General features: G+C 50.3%; 1 protein-coding gene across 2 annotated transcripts in view; it reads left to right on the forward strand.

The window, feature by feature from the left end:
* The first annotated feature begins 4,507 nt into the window (after positions 1-4,507).
* The window catches only part of TRAPPC9 (trafficking protein particle complex subunit 9), a 1,110,831-nt gene continuing 1,103,337 nt past the window's right edge, over positions 4,508-12,001 (forward strand). The window contains exons 1-2 of one of the 2 annotated variants that reach the window (XM_063921220.1): positions 4,508-4,582; positions 6,964-7,577. In XM_063921220.1, coding sequence (XP_063777290.1) covers positions 6,994-7,577 — 584 coding nt within the window. In that variant the 5' untranslated portion in view covers positions 4,508-4,582; positions 6,964-6,993. Of the gene's footprint in view, positions 4,583-4,627; positions 4,671-6,963; positions 7,578-12,001 lie in introns of those variants that run through there. The other variant, XM_063921221.1, reaches the window with a different exon arrangement.

Below are 12,001 nucleotides of genomic sequence, written 5' to 3' on the forward strand. Positions count from 1 at the left end.
GCACACTCCACGCTTCTTAGCTGCAGTTTTGTGGGGCACCTGCCGCTGTGCAGGTTCCGTACCGCCTCTGTTATCTCCAGCCCCGGCAACCCCACCGCTAACTGCAGCGCTTCCGCCCGCAGTGAGGTCCGCCCAGCTCCTTCTCACACTTTAGCTGGCGGGCAGCGCTGCAGAAGTCCGTGCCGTGTGCATGCTATAACCCCCTCCTCCCTTCAGCCGCAGCGTCTCCTGGGGGCTAACCAGTCACTCCCAGTCTCCCCTTACCACAGTGCCCAGCAGCCGCGAGGTCTGCGCCGCGTGCGTGCTATGACCCCCTCCTTCCTCCAGCCGCAGCGTCTCCTGGGGGCTAACCAGTCACTCCCAGTCTCCCCTTACCACAGTGCCCGGCAGCCGCGAGGTCCGCACCGTGTGCATGCTATGACCCCCTCCTCCCTCCAGCCGCAGCATCTCCTGGGGGCTAACCAGTCACTCCCAGTCTCCCCTTACCACATTGCCCGGCAGCTGCGCGAAGTCTGCGGTGTGTGACTGAGGAGCAGGGGGGGATGCGGACGGGCAGAGGAAGCAGGACTCCAGCCTGAGAGAGTCAGCCATGCCAAGTCTCCACCAGCAGCAGATCCCAACAGGTTGGAGTGGAACAGCAGCAGCCAGCAGCAGTGACTCCGGTAAGACACATCTGTCTGTCACCACTGTTTTGTCCATAATACCAAACTCCCCCGTGCCCTGTGTTCTGTCATGTCCCTGTCACCCCTGGCCTTGCCCTGTCACCCTTGGCCTTTCCCTGTCACCCTTATCCTGGCCCTGTCACCCCTGTGCTTGCCCTGTCAACCCTGTGCTTGCCCTGTCACCCTTTTCCTGGTCCTGTCGCCCCTGTCCTGGTCCTGCCATTCCTAGCCTGGCCCTGTCACCCCTATCCTGTCCCTGTCATTTCTGTCCTGGCCCCGTCGCCCCTGTCCTGGCCCCGTCACCCCTGTCCTTGCCTCGTCACCCCTGTCCTTGCCCCGTCACCCCTGTCCTGGCCCTGTCACCCCTGTCCTGGCCCCGTCACCCCTGTTCTGACCCTGTCACCTCTGTCCTGGCCCTGTTACTGCATACCCTCCAACTACCTTTTTGGCAGGTATAGTACCCGCAGCGCCTCCAGACCCCTCCCCAATGCACCACACCTCCGCACCTTCCCCTCTACCACATGCGGCACCCCACCCCTCCCCCACGCTGTGCCTCCAGACCCTCTACACCACCCGCGGCTCCCACTCCCCCGCCCCTCCACCACCCACAGCACCTCCAGACCCCCTCCACCATCCACTCCCCATATATGTCTCCCCCCACACCTGCCTCCCCTCCATCTGCAGACACCCTCCCCCATCCGCCCCCCCCCCCCACCCGCCCCTCCCCCACCCACGGCATTCCCGACCCTTCCCATCCCACAGCACCTCCGGAACCCTTCACCCATCCGCAACATCCCCGCACCTGCCCTTCCCCCACCCGCAGCACCCCTGCCCCTCTCCCACCTGCAGTGCCTCCGGACCCCTCCCCCATCTGCAGCCCCCACTCCTCTGCCTCTCCCCCACCCGCAGCACCTCCCGACCCTTCCCCATCCGCCCCCCACTCAAACCGCAGCATCTACAGACGCCCTCCCCATCCGCAGTCCCCCCCCCCCCCCGCTACATTCTGTACATCGTGCCCTGCAGGCGCTGTCCACGCCATCGCAAGGGGCTACGTCTCCTTCACCATCGCACGCCCTTTCATTTGCAATATTTAACCATACCTCCCAACTGTCCCGATTTTGGCGGGACAGTCCCGTTTTTCATGGTCTGTCCCGCTGTCCCACCCGCGGGTCTCAGTGTCCCGTGGGTGGGGGGCAATTGGGAGATCCCTCCCTGTCAGTCGCTGCTCTGAGCAGAGCAGCGGTGAATAGAAGCTGTGCGCATGCGCACAGCATCTATTCACGGCAGAGAGGGACAGGGGCCATGACCAGCAGCTCTTACAGCGCTGTTCATGCCCCCATAATGGCAAAACCGGGGGCGTGGCTTGCGATAGCGGCACTTGCAGCGAGGCCACGCCCCTTTTCGTTAGGCAACACACCCTAAAATAACGTGCGCAATGGTGTCCCTCCTCTGCTACTGCCAAAGTTGGGAGGTATGATTTAACCACTAACAAAGGAATGCAGGTAATACTACATTTAATACAAATATTGAAGCCCAGAAAGGCGTGCAAGGGTTAAGGGGATGTAGCCCCTTGCGACAGTGTGAAGAGCGCCCGTAGGGCGCAATGAAGCACCTAGTTCTTTATACTGGCCTGAGGATTTTGTGTGTTAACAGTGGGATTAGCTCCTGTTAACTATGTGACCAGTGTAGGGTTAAGGTGCTGGCTCAGGACGCCCCTCAAGCGTCTACATATGTATGTTGCTGAGCCTTCCAGGAGCGCAGCCTGTCAAAGCTGCGCTCCAACCATTGTGCCGCCATACTGCCGGTGACCCGGCGCTGTACTCACCACTCTTCTATCTTCTGGCTCTGTTAGGGGGTGGCGGCCGTGCTGCGGGAGTGAGCGGTCGCCTCGTGGCCTTGCAATCAGTACCTTCAGGAGCTCAGTGTCCTGTCAGCGGAGAAGAGAACCCTTAACTCTTCAGGAAGTTGGTTCCTACTTCCCCCCTAAGTCCCACGAAGCAGGTAGGCTGTTGCCAGCAGCCTAGAAAGCAAAGATAATCATAAACCCAAGGCGCAATCTCACTTATGCAGCTGATTGAGCAAGTGAGGGCCACTTAACCCTCATACAGAATACAACAGACAAATGAAAAAAGCTCATTAGTGCTGTTTTCGGCCGACGGCCATATAAGCTTCTTCACTGTCCGCCTCTGAGCCATTTTGTGTCAGGGCCCACTGTTTGTATAATCTTTTAATTCTTTAATAAAGTGTTTTTAACTATAACACTTTTCATGAATATCCTTGGAGTTATACACAAAGAAACTGTTATGTGAGGATTTGCGTCTTGTTCTGAGTGAGTAACGGTACGCATCGTACTATATGTTTGACTTACAGTTTTTGGTGGAATGAAAGATACCTTTATGTGCGGAGACTAGCTATATTGATTGTGAGTGGGGTACGCCATCTATCTCCTTTGAAAATTTGGTGTTTCAAGCTGCATTGTTCATTTTCAGCATTTAAAGACGTACTACACCATAATGTGTTATTTCTGCTTTTGTTACATATCACTTTGATACGTCATATGGAGTGGGAGATTTGATCGTCCTCAGACTACAACAGGAGGAATCATCTTGTGATTGGACTTTATTCATACATAATCATATGGACATTAAGTATCATTTCAGTTACAGTATATGAAACCACACTGAGCGCTTTTATTTGAGCTTTTTTCATTTGTCTGTTGCCAGCAGCCTGCCTGTACCTAACTAAGCACATTTTCTAAACTGAGTCTGGTAGGAGGGGCATAGAGGGAGTGGCCAGCCCACACTATTAAACTCTTAAAGTGCCTATGGCTCCTGGTGGACCCGTCTGTACCCCATGGTACTAAATGGAACCCCAGCATCCTCTAGGACGTAAAAGAAAATAGGCTTACCATACTATCCCTTTAAACAGGGACACTCATGGATTACACAGGTTCTGTGGCTGCTTAAAACCAGGTGACATGCAGGATTGAAGTCAGACAGCCACAGAACCTGTGTAATTCATAAGTGTCCCAGTGTAAAGGGATAGTATGGTAAGCCTATATATAAATAACAAAAAAAAAAGTTTTGACAATAAATGCCTCTACACGTTTAATCCATTTAAAAACTGAAATGAGTGTTGTCTGTGCCGCAGCAATGATCCAGCTGGTGTGCCGTGTAAGAGCTATGGTAACTATCTCCAGCTGGTTACACGCTGACTGGGATTAAGGCTGCCAGGTTGGTCAGTATATGTAAATGCAATGTACAGAGAACCCATATGTGGGCTCATCTGCAGAAGATACTGTAACTGTGTCATGTCAGTGTAACCCTAATGTTGTGTGACCATTCTGTCCCCAATACATCAGCCTGCACACCCACTACTACTCCTACTGCATGTATTACTGCATTCTGCTGCTGCAAGCCTATTATATCAGTGACAGTGCTGCTGCTCTGCCAGTATATGCGCCTAACCAAGGGATTACCCAGAGCTAAGAGCCTTATAGACAGATTTCCCATTACACTGATCCTGGTCTGAGCATGCGCAATGCAATGCTCTGCTACACAGCGCCACCCAGTGGCCGCTCCATGTCACTCCCTCTACTGTGCCTGAATGAATAAAAATATTGAAGGGGAATATACCATCAGCAGCTCAATGGGAGGGGGGTCAGTGACGTCATTACACGTTGTATAGCATACCGGGGAGGAATTCTGTGGATGTTTTGGTGCTGTCGCACGTAACACTGATTATTCTGTTAGGCAGTGCTGTCAGTGAGTGTCTGCGCATGCGCTGCTGGGTGTAAGATGTCCCTGTGTGATCACCCCCCCTCTGTTCTGTTGTGGTTGGGTCCTGTCATCCTGGGAAGCAGGAAGCGGAAGGCAGTCTGGCACACAGTGCAGCTGAGGGAGCACAGAGCTGGGAGACAGGTGGGTGATGCTCGGTGCTGCCTCCTGCTGATGACACTGCGCCCCTGCATGGGCCCCTCACACACTGGGGGTGTCCTCCCTGCCATTGGTGTGTTCCTGCGGTGACCAGGGGCCCCTCATCATCTCCAGTGTGTGGCCCCTGCAGCACCAGAGCAAGGGGACCCTGACAGGCTGGCTCAGCATAGGGCAGAGGTTCCCAAATGCGGTCCTCTAGGTACCCCAACAGTCCAGGTTTTAGGTATATCCCGGGCTCAGCACAGATGGTTAAATCAAATTGACTGAGGTGCTAATTCAGTCACCTGTGGCCAAGCATGGATACATTTAAAACCTGCACCGTTGGGTTCCTTGGGAACCTCTGGCATTGGGCTATATGTACCAGTGCTCTGTGACCCCTACAGGTCAAGCTTCAGGGGCTCCTAAGGGCCCCAACATTTATCTCATACTATATACTGCGCACTGTGGCCCCTTACTGCCCATTCTATGGCTTATACAGTATACTGCACACTGTGGCCCCTTACTGCACTATTATAGGGCTTAGACAGTGTATTGCTCACTGTTGCTCCTTACTGCCCCATTCTTGGGCTCACAGTATGCTGTGGGCTCTTACTGCCTCATTACAGGGCTCCTACAGTATACCGCACATTGTGGCCGCTTACTGTCCCATTATAAGGCTCATACATTTCTGAGTTCTGCGTTGGTTAGGCTCCATAGGGGCACAGTCAGGGGCCCCTAACTGTCCGTATTCTGCGCTGTGTGGGCGCTACAGGTCTACCCCTACTGCTGTACTAGATTGTTGTCTGGCAGATCTCATACTCTTGAAACCTGTACATTGTGTCCAATTATAAGTTATACATCTCTTAGCTGCTCTGCACTGTGGCCCTTTAGATTCAGCATCAGGGGCCCCAGTGTGTTTTGCGATTTATATGCCTGGAACCTCTTCTATGCTGAGCGCAGTGTTATAAAGGGAGGAACAATTATTTGTACTTAGTTTCTTATATACCTACAGTTTCCAGATCATCTTAATACACATAAATTAATTAGTGTTGCCAGAGTGTAAAATAATTATATTATCATCACGTCCAGTGGTCAGGTCATGTTGGAGGTGTAGTGTCCTATGTCTGTATAGGGTGTAATAGATGTATTATGGTCATGTCCAGTGGTCAGGTTATGTTGGGGTGTAGTGTTCTATGTCTGTATAGGGTGTAATAGATGTATTATGGTCATGGCCAGTGGTGAGGTCATGTTGGGGGTGTAGTGTCCTGTGTCTGTATAGAGAGTAATAGATGTATTATGGTCATGGCCAGTGGTCAGGTCATGTTGGGGTGTAGTGTCCTATGTCTGTATAGGGTGTAATAGATGTATTATGGTCATGGCCAGTGGTCAGGTCATGTTGGGGGTGTAGTGCCCTATGTCTGTATAGAGTGTAATAGATGTATTATGGTCATGGCCAGTGGTCAGGTCATGTTGGGGGTGTAGTGTCCTATGTCTGTATAGGGTGTAATAGATGTATTATGGTCATGGCCAGTGGTCAGGTCATGTTGGGGTGTAGTGTCCTATGTCTGTATAGGGTGTAATAGATGTATTATGGTCATGGCCAGTGGTCAGGTCATGTTGGGGGTGTAGGTGTAGTGTCCTATGTCTGTATAGGGTGTAATAGATGTATTATGGTCATGGCCAGTGGTCAGGTCATGTTGGGGTGTAGTGTCCTATGTCTGTATAGGGTGTAATAGATGTATTATGGTCATGGCCAGTGGTCAGGTCATATTGGGGTGTAGTGTCCTATGTCTGTATAGGGTGTTATAGATGTATTATGGTCATGTTATGTTGGGGTGCAGCGTCTTATGTCTGTGTAGGGTATAGTAGCATTGTAGTACAGGTTGAATCTCTCGTATCTGAGAATCTGTTATTCCAAATATGAAATCCAAAACTTTTTGAGCGCGGCCTAGTGACACCTTGATTTCTTATTGTTCCATGTACACAAAATTATTAAAAATATTGTATAAAAAAATTCAGGCTGCGTGTATAAGGTGTATATGACACGTAATTGCATTCCATGCTTAGACTTGGGTCCCATCCCCAAGATATCTCCATATGGGATGCAAATATTCCAACATACTGAAAAATCCCAAATACTTCTGCTCCCAAGCGTTGTGGATATGGGAGACTAAGCCTGTGTGATTATGTCCTGTGGTATGGGCATAGTGTGAGGAAGAATCTGCATAGTGTGTTGCATAGTTTGTCCAGGTGCAATTTTATAGTCTTGTTGCTTGCTCCTTCCCCTAAATTATTATTAATATTCTTTATTTATATTCATAAATGTGGCACATTATGGGGCTACTACTTACCACTTCTTTTTAACATACGGGTCTGTTTTTATTTAGGTTTCAGAAGGCGCTACACTTAGTTTGAGGATGAGTGTCCCGGATTATATGCAGTGTGCTGAGGACCACCAGACCCTCCTTGTAGTGGTCCAACCTGTGGGTGTCTTGAAAAATGAGAACTTCTTTAAAATCTACAAACGCATCTCCTCTGTGTGCCAGGTGACTGCCAGCAACTCCCAGCGCGCATTGTACATTCGTTACCGGCATCAGTATTCAGTGGAGAATAACGATTGGGGGGATTTCCAGACTCATCGGAAAGTGGTCGGCCTCATATGTATTGGAGAATGCGGCTTACCTAAAGAGCTGCCCCTTACGTTCCTGAAGTTTGACCAGCAGAAGGAAGTCTACAGCTCCACCCTTTACGACTCCCGCCTCTTTGTCTTTGGGCTGCAGGAATCGGCGACGGAGCAGGGCCGTATTGATGTGGCCTTTTACCCCAGCTATGAAGACTGCGAAGCGGTGGAGAAACGCGTGGAGGATTTTATAGAGTCACTGTTCATTGTTCTGGAATGCAAACGTCTCGACAAGACCAATGAGAAGTCCGGAGAGAAGATGCCGCTTCTCTATGTACCGTATGAGAAAAAGGACTTTGTGGGTCTGGATCCAGACAGCAGGTTTGTACGTCAAGCGTTCCCTGTGAGTTGTATCTGTTGGGTCTAGTTGCCTGCCTGGAGTAAATTTCTGAGATTCTCCAGGGTATCTATGTAAAGGTACGAGGATCACAGGGTGGCTGGTGTAATACAGAGGACACAACACACCTCTATGATGCACACTTTCCATACAGCTTTCTCCATGTTACTTACTGAGCCTGAGCTGTATATAATATATTTCTCTATCGTCCTAGTGGATGCTGGGGTTCCTGAAAGGACCATGGGGAATAGCGGCTCCGCAGGAGACAGGGCACAAAAAGTAAAGCTTTAGGATCAGGTGGTGTGCACTGGCTCCTCCCCCTATGACCCTCCTCCAAGCCTCAGTTAGATTTTTGTGCCCGGCCGAGAAGGGTGCAATCTAGGTGGCTCTCCTAAAGAGCTGCTTAGAAAAGTTTAGCTTAGGTTTTTTATTTTACAGTGAGTCCTGCTGGCAACAGGATCACTGCAACGAGGGACTTAGGGGAGAAGAAGTGAACTCACCTGCGTGCAGGATGGATTGGCTTCTTTGGCTACTGGACATTAGCTCCAGAGGGACGATCACAGGTACAGCCTGGATGGTCACCGGAGCCTCGCCGCCGGCCCCCTTGCAGATGCTGAAACAAGAAGAAGGTCCAGAATCGGCGGCATGAAGACTCCTCAGTCTTCTTAAGGTGGTAGCGCACAGCACTGCAGCTGTGCGCCATTTCCTCTCAGCACACTTCACACGGCAGTCACTGAGGGTGCAGGGCGCTGGAAGGGGGGCGCCCTGGGAGGCAATGAAAACCTATTTTTGGCTAAAAATACCTCACATATAGCCTCCGGGGGCTATATGGAGATATTTAACCCCTGCCAGAATCCGTTAAGAGCGGGAGACGAGGCCGCCGAAAAAGGGGCGGGGCCTATCTCCTCAGCACACAGCGCCATTTTCCCTCACAGAAAGGCTGGAGGGAAGGCTCCCAGGCTCTCCCCTGCACTGCACTACAGAAACAGGGTTAAAACAGAGAGGGGGGGCACTAATTTGGCGTTAGAAATATATAAAAAAGATGCTATAAGGGAAAACACTTATATAAGGTTGTCCCTATATAATTATAGCGTTTTTGGTGTGTGCTGGCAAACTCTCCCTCTGTCTCTCCAAAGGGCTAGTAGGTCCTGTCCTCTATCAGAGCATTCCCTGTGTGTGTGCTGTGTGTCGGTACGTGTGTGTCGACATGTATGAGGACGATGTTGGTGAGGAGGCGGAGCAATTGCCTGTAATGGTGATGTCACTCTCTAGGGAGTCGACACCGGAATGGATGGCTTATTTAGGGAATTACGTGATAATGTCAACACGCGGCAAGGTCGGTTGACGACATGAGACGGCCGACAAACAATTAGTACCGGTCCAGACGTCTCAAAAACACCGTCAGGGGTTTTAAAACGCCCGTTTACTTTAGTCGGTCGACACAGACACAGACAGGGACACTGAATCCAGTGTCGACGGTGAATAAACAAACGTATTCCTTATTAGGGCCACACGTTAAGGGCAATGAAGGAGGTGTTACATATTTCTGATACTACAAGTACCACAAAAGAGGGTATTATGTGGGATGTGAAAAAACTACCGTAGTTTTTCCTGAATCAGATAAATTAAATGAAGTGTGTGATGATGCGTGGGTTCCCCCCGATAGAAAATATGGGCGGTATACCCTTTCCCGCCAGAAGTTAGGGCGCGTTGGGAAACACCCCTTAGGGTGGATAAGGCGCTCACACGCTTATCAGAACAAGTGGCGGTACCGTCTATAGATAGGGCCGTCCTCAAGGAGCCAGCTGACAGGAGGCTGGAAAATATCATAAAAAGTATATACACACATACTGGTGTTATACTGCGACCAGCGATCGCCTCAGCCTGGATGTGCAGAGCTGGGGTGGCTTGGTCGGATTCCCTGACTAAAAATATTGATACCCTTGACAGGGACAGTATTTTATTGACTATAGAACATTTAAAGGATGCATTTCTATATATGCGAGATGCACAGAGGGATATTTGCACTCTGGCATCAAGAGTAAGTGCGATGTCCATATCTGCCAGAAGATGTTTATGGACACGACAGTGGTCAGGTGATGCAGATTCCAAACGGCACAAAGGTGTATTGCCGTATAAAGGAAGAGGAGTTATTTGGGGTCGGTCCATCGGACCTGGTGGCCACGGCAACTGCTGGAAAATCCACCGTTTTTTACCCTAAGTCACATCTCTGCAGAAAAAGACACCGTCTTTTCAGCTTCAGTCCTTTCGTCCCTATAAGAGTCATATCTGCCCAGGGATAGAGGAAAGGGAAGAAGACTGCAGCAGGCAGCCCATTCCCAGGAACAGAAGCGTTCCACCGCTTCTGACAAGCTCTCAGCATGACGCTGAGACCGTACAGGACCCCTGGATCCTACAAGTAGTATCCCAGGGGTACAGATTGGAATGTCGAGACGTTTCCCCTGCGCAGGCTCCTGAAGTCTGCTTTACCAAGGTCTCCCTCCGACAAGGAGGCAGTATGGGAAACAATTCACGAGCTGTATTCCCAGCAGGTGATAATTAAATTACCCCTCCTACAACAAGAAAAGGGGTATTATTCCACACTATATTGTGGTACTGAAGCCAGAAGGCTAGGTGAGACCTATTCTAAATCTAAAAAAATTTGAACATTTACAAAGGTTCAAATCAAGATGGAGTCACTCAGAGCAGTGATAACGAACCGGGAAGAAGGGGACTATATGGTGTCCCGAGACATCAGGGATGCTTACCTCCATGTCCCAAATTTGCCCTTATCACTAAGGGTACCTCAGGTTCGTGGTACAGAACTGTCACTATCAGTTTCAGACGCTGCCGTTTGGATTGTCCACGGCACCCCGGGTCTTTACCAAGGTAATGGCCGAAATGATGGTTCTTCTTCGAAGAAAAGGCGTCTTAATTATCCCTTACTTGGACGATCTCCTGATAAGGGCAAAGTCCAGGGAACAGTTGGAGGTCGGAGTAGCACTATCTCGGATACTGTTACAACAGCAGGGGTGGATTCTAAATATTCCAAAATCGCAGCTGATCCCGACAACAAGTCTCCTGTGCTTAGGGATGATTCTGGACACAGTCCAGAAAAAGGTGTTTCTCCCGGAAGAGAAAGCCAGGGAGTTATCCGAGCTAGTCAGGAACCTCCTAAAATCAGTGCATCATTGCACAAGGGCCATGGTAAAAAAATGGTGACTTCCTTCGAAGCAATTCCAGTCGGCAGATTTCATGCAAGAACTTTTCAGTGGGATCTGCTGGACAAATGGTCCGGATCGCATCTTCAGATGCATCAGCGGATAACCCTATATCCAAGGACAAGGGTGTCTCTCCTGTGGTGGTTACAGAGTGCTCATCTTCTAGAGGGCCGCAGATTCGGCATTCAGTTTTGGATGTTGGTGACCACGGAGGCCAGCCCGAGAGGCTGGGGAGCAGTCACACAAGGAAAAAATTTCCAGGGAGTGTGATCAAGTCTGGAGACTTTTCTCCACATAAATATAGCTAAGGGTAAATTTATAATGCTCTAAGCTTAGCAAGACCTCTGCTTCAAGGTCAGCCGGTATTGATCCAGTGGGATAAAACATCACGGCAGTCGCCCACGTAAATAGACAGGGCGGCACAAGAAGCAGGAGGGCAGTGGCAAAAACTGCAAGGACTTTTCGCTGGGCGGAAAATCATGTGATAGCACTGTCAGCAGTGTTTCATTCCGGGAATGGAAACTGGGAAGCAGACTTCCTCAGTAGGCACGACCTCCACCCGGCAGAGTGGGAACTTCATGGGGAAGTTTTCCACATGATTGTAAACCGTTGGGAATTACCAAAGGTGGACATGATGGCGTCCCGTCTGAACAAAAAACGGGACAGGTATTGCGCCAGGTTAAGAGACCCTCAGGCAATAGCTGTGGACGTTCTGGTAACACCGTGGGTGTACCAGTCGGTGTATGTGTTCCATCCTCTGCTTTTCATACCTAAGGTACTGAGAATTATAAGACGTAGAGGAGTAAGAACTATACTCATGGCTCCGGATTGGCCAAGAAGGACTTGGTACCCGGAACTTCAAGAGATGCTCACAGAGGACTTATGGCCTCTGCCGCTAAGAAGGGACTTGTTTCAGCAAGTACCATGTCTGTTCCAAGACTTACCGCAGCTGCGTTTGACGGCATGGCGGTGGAACGCCGGATCCTAAGGGAAAAGGCATTCAGGAAGAGGTCATTCCTACCCTGGTCAAAGCCAGAAAGGAGGTGACCGCACAACATTATCACCACATGTGGCGAAAATATGTTGCGTGGTGTGAGGCCAGGAAGGCCCCACGAAGAAATTTCAACTCGGTCGATTCCTGCATTTCCTGCAAACAGGAGTGTCTATGGGCCTCAAATTGGGGTCCA

The sequence above is a fragment of the Pseudophryne corroboree genome, chromosome 5 (genome assembly GCF_028390025.1).
Source record: "Pseudophryne corroboree isolate aPseCor3 chromosome 5, aPseCor3.hap2, whole genome shotgun sequence".
Taxonomy (NCBI): domain Eukaryota; kingdom Metazoa; phylum Chordata; class Amphibia; order Anura; family Myobatrachidae; genus Pseudophryne; species Pseudophryne corroboree.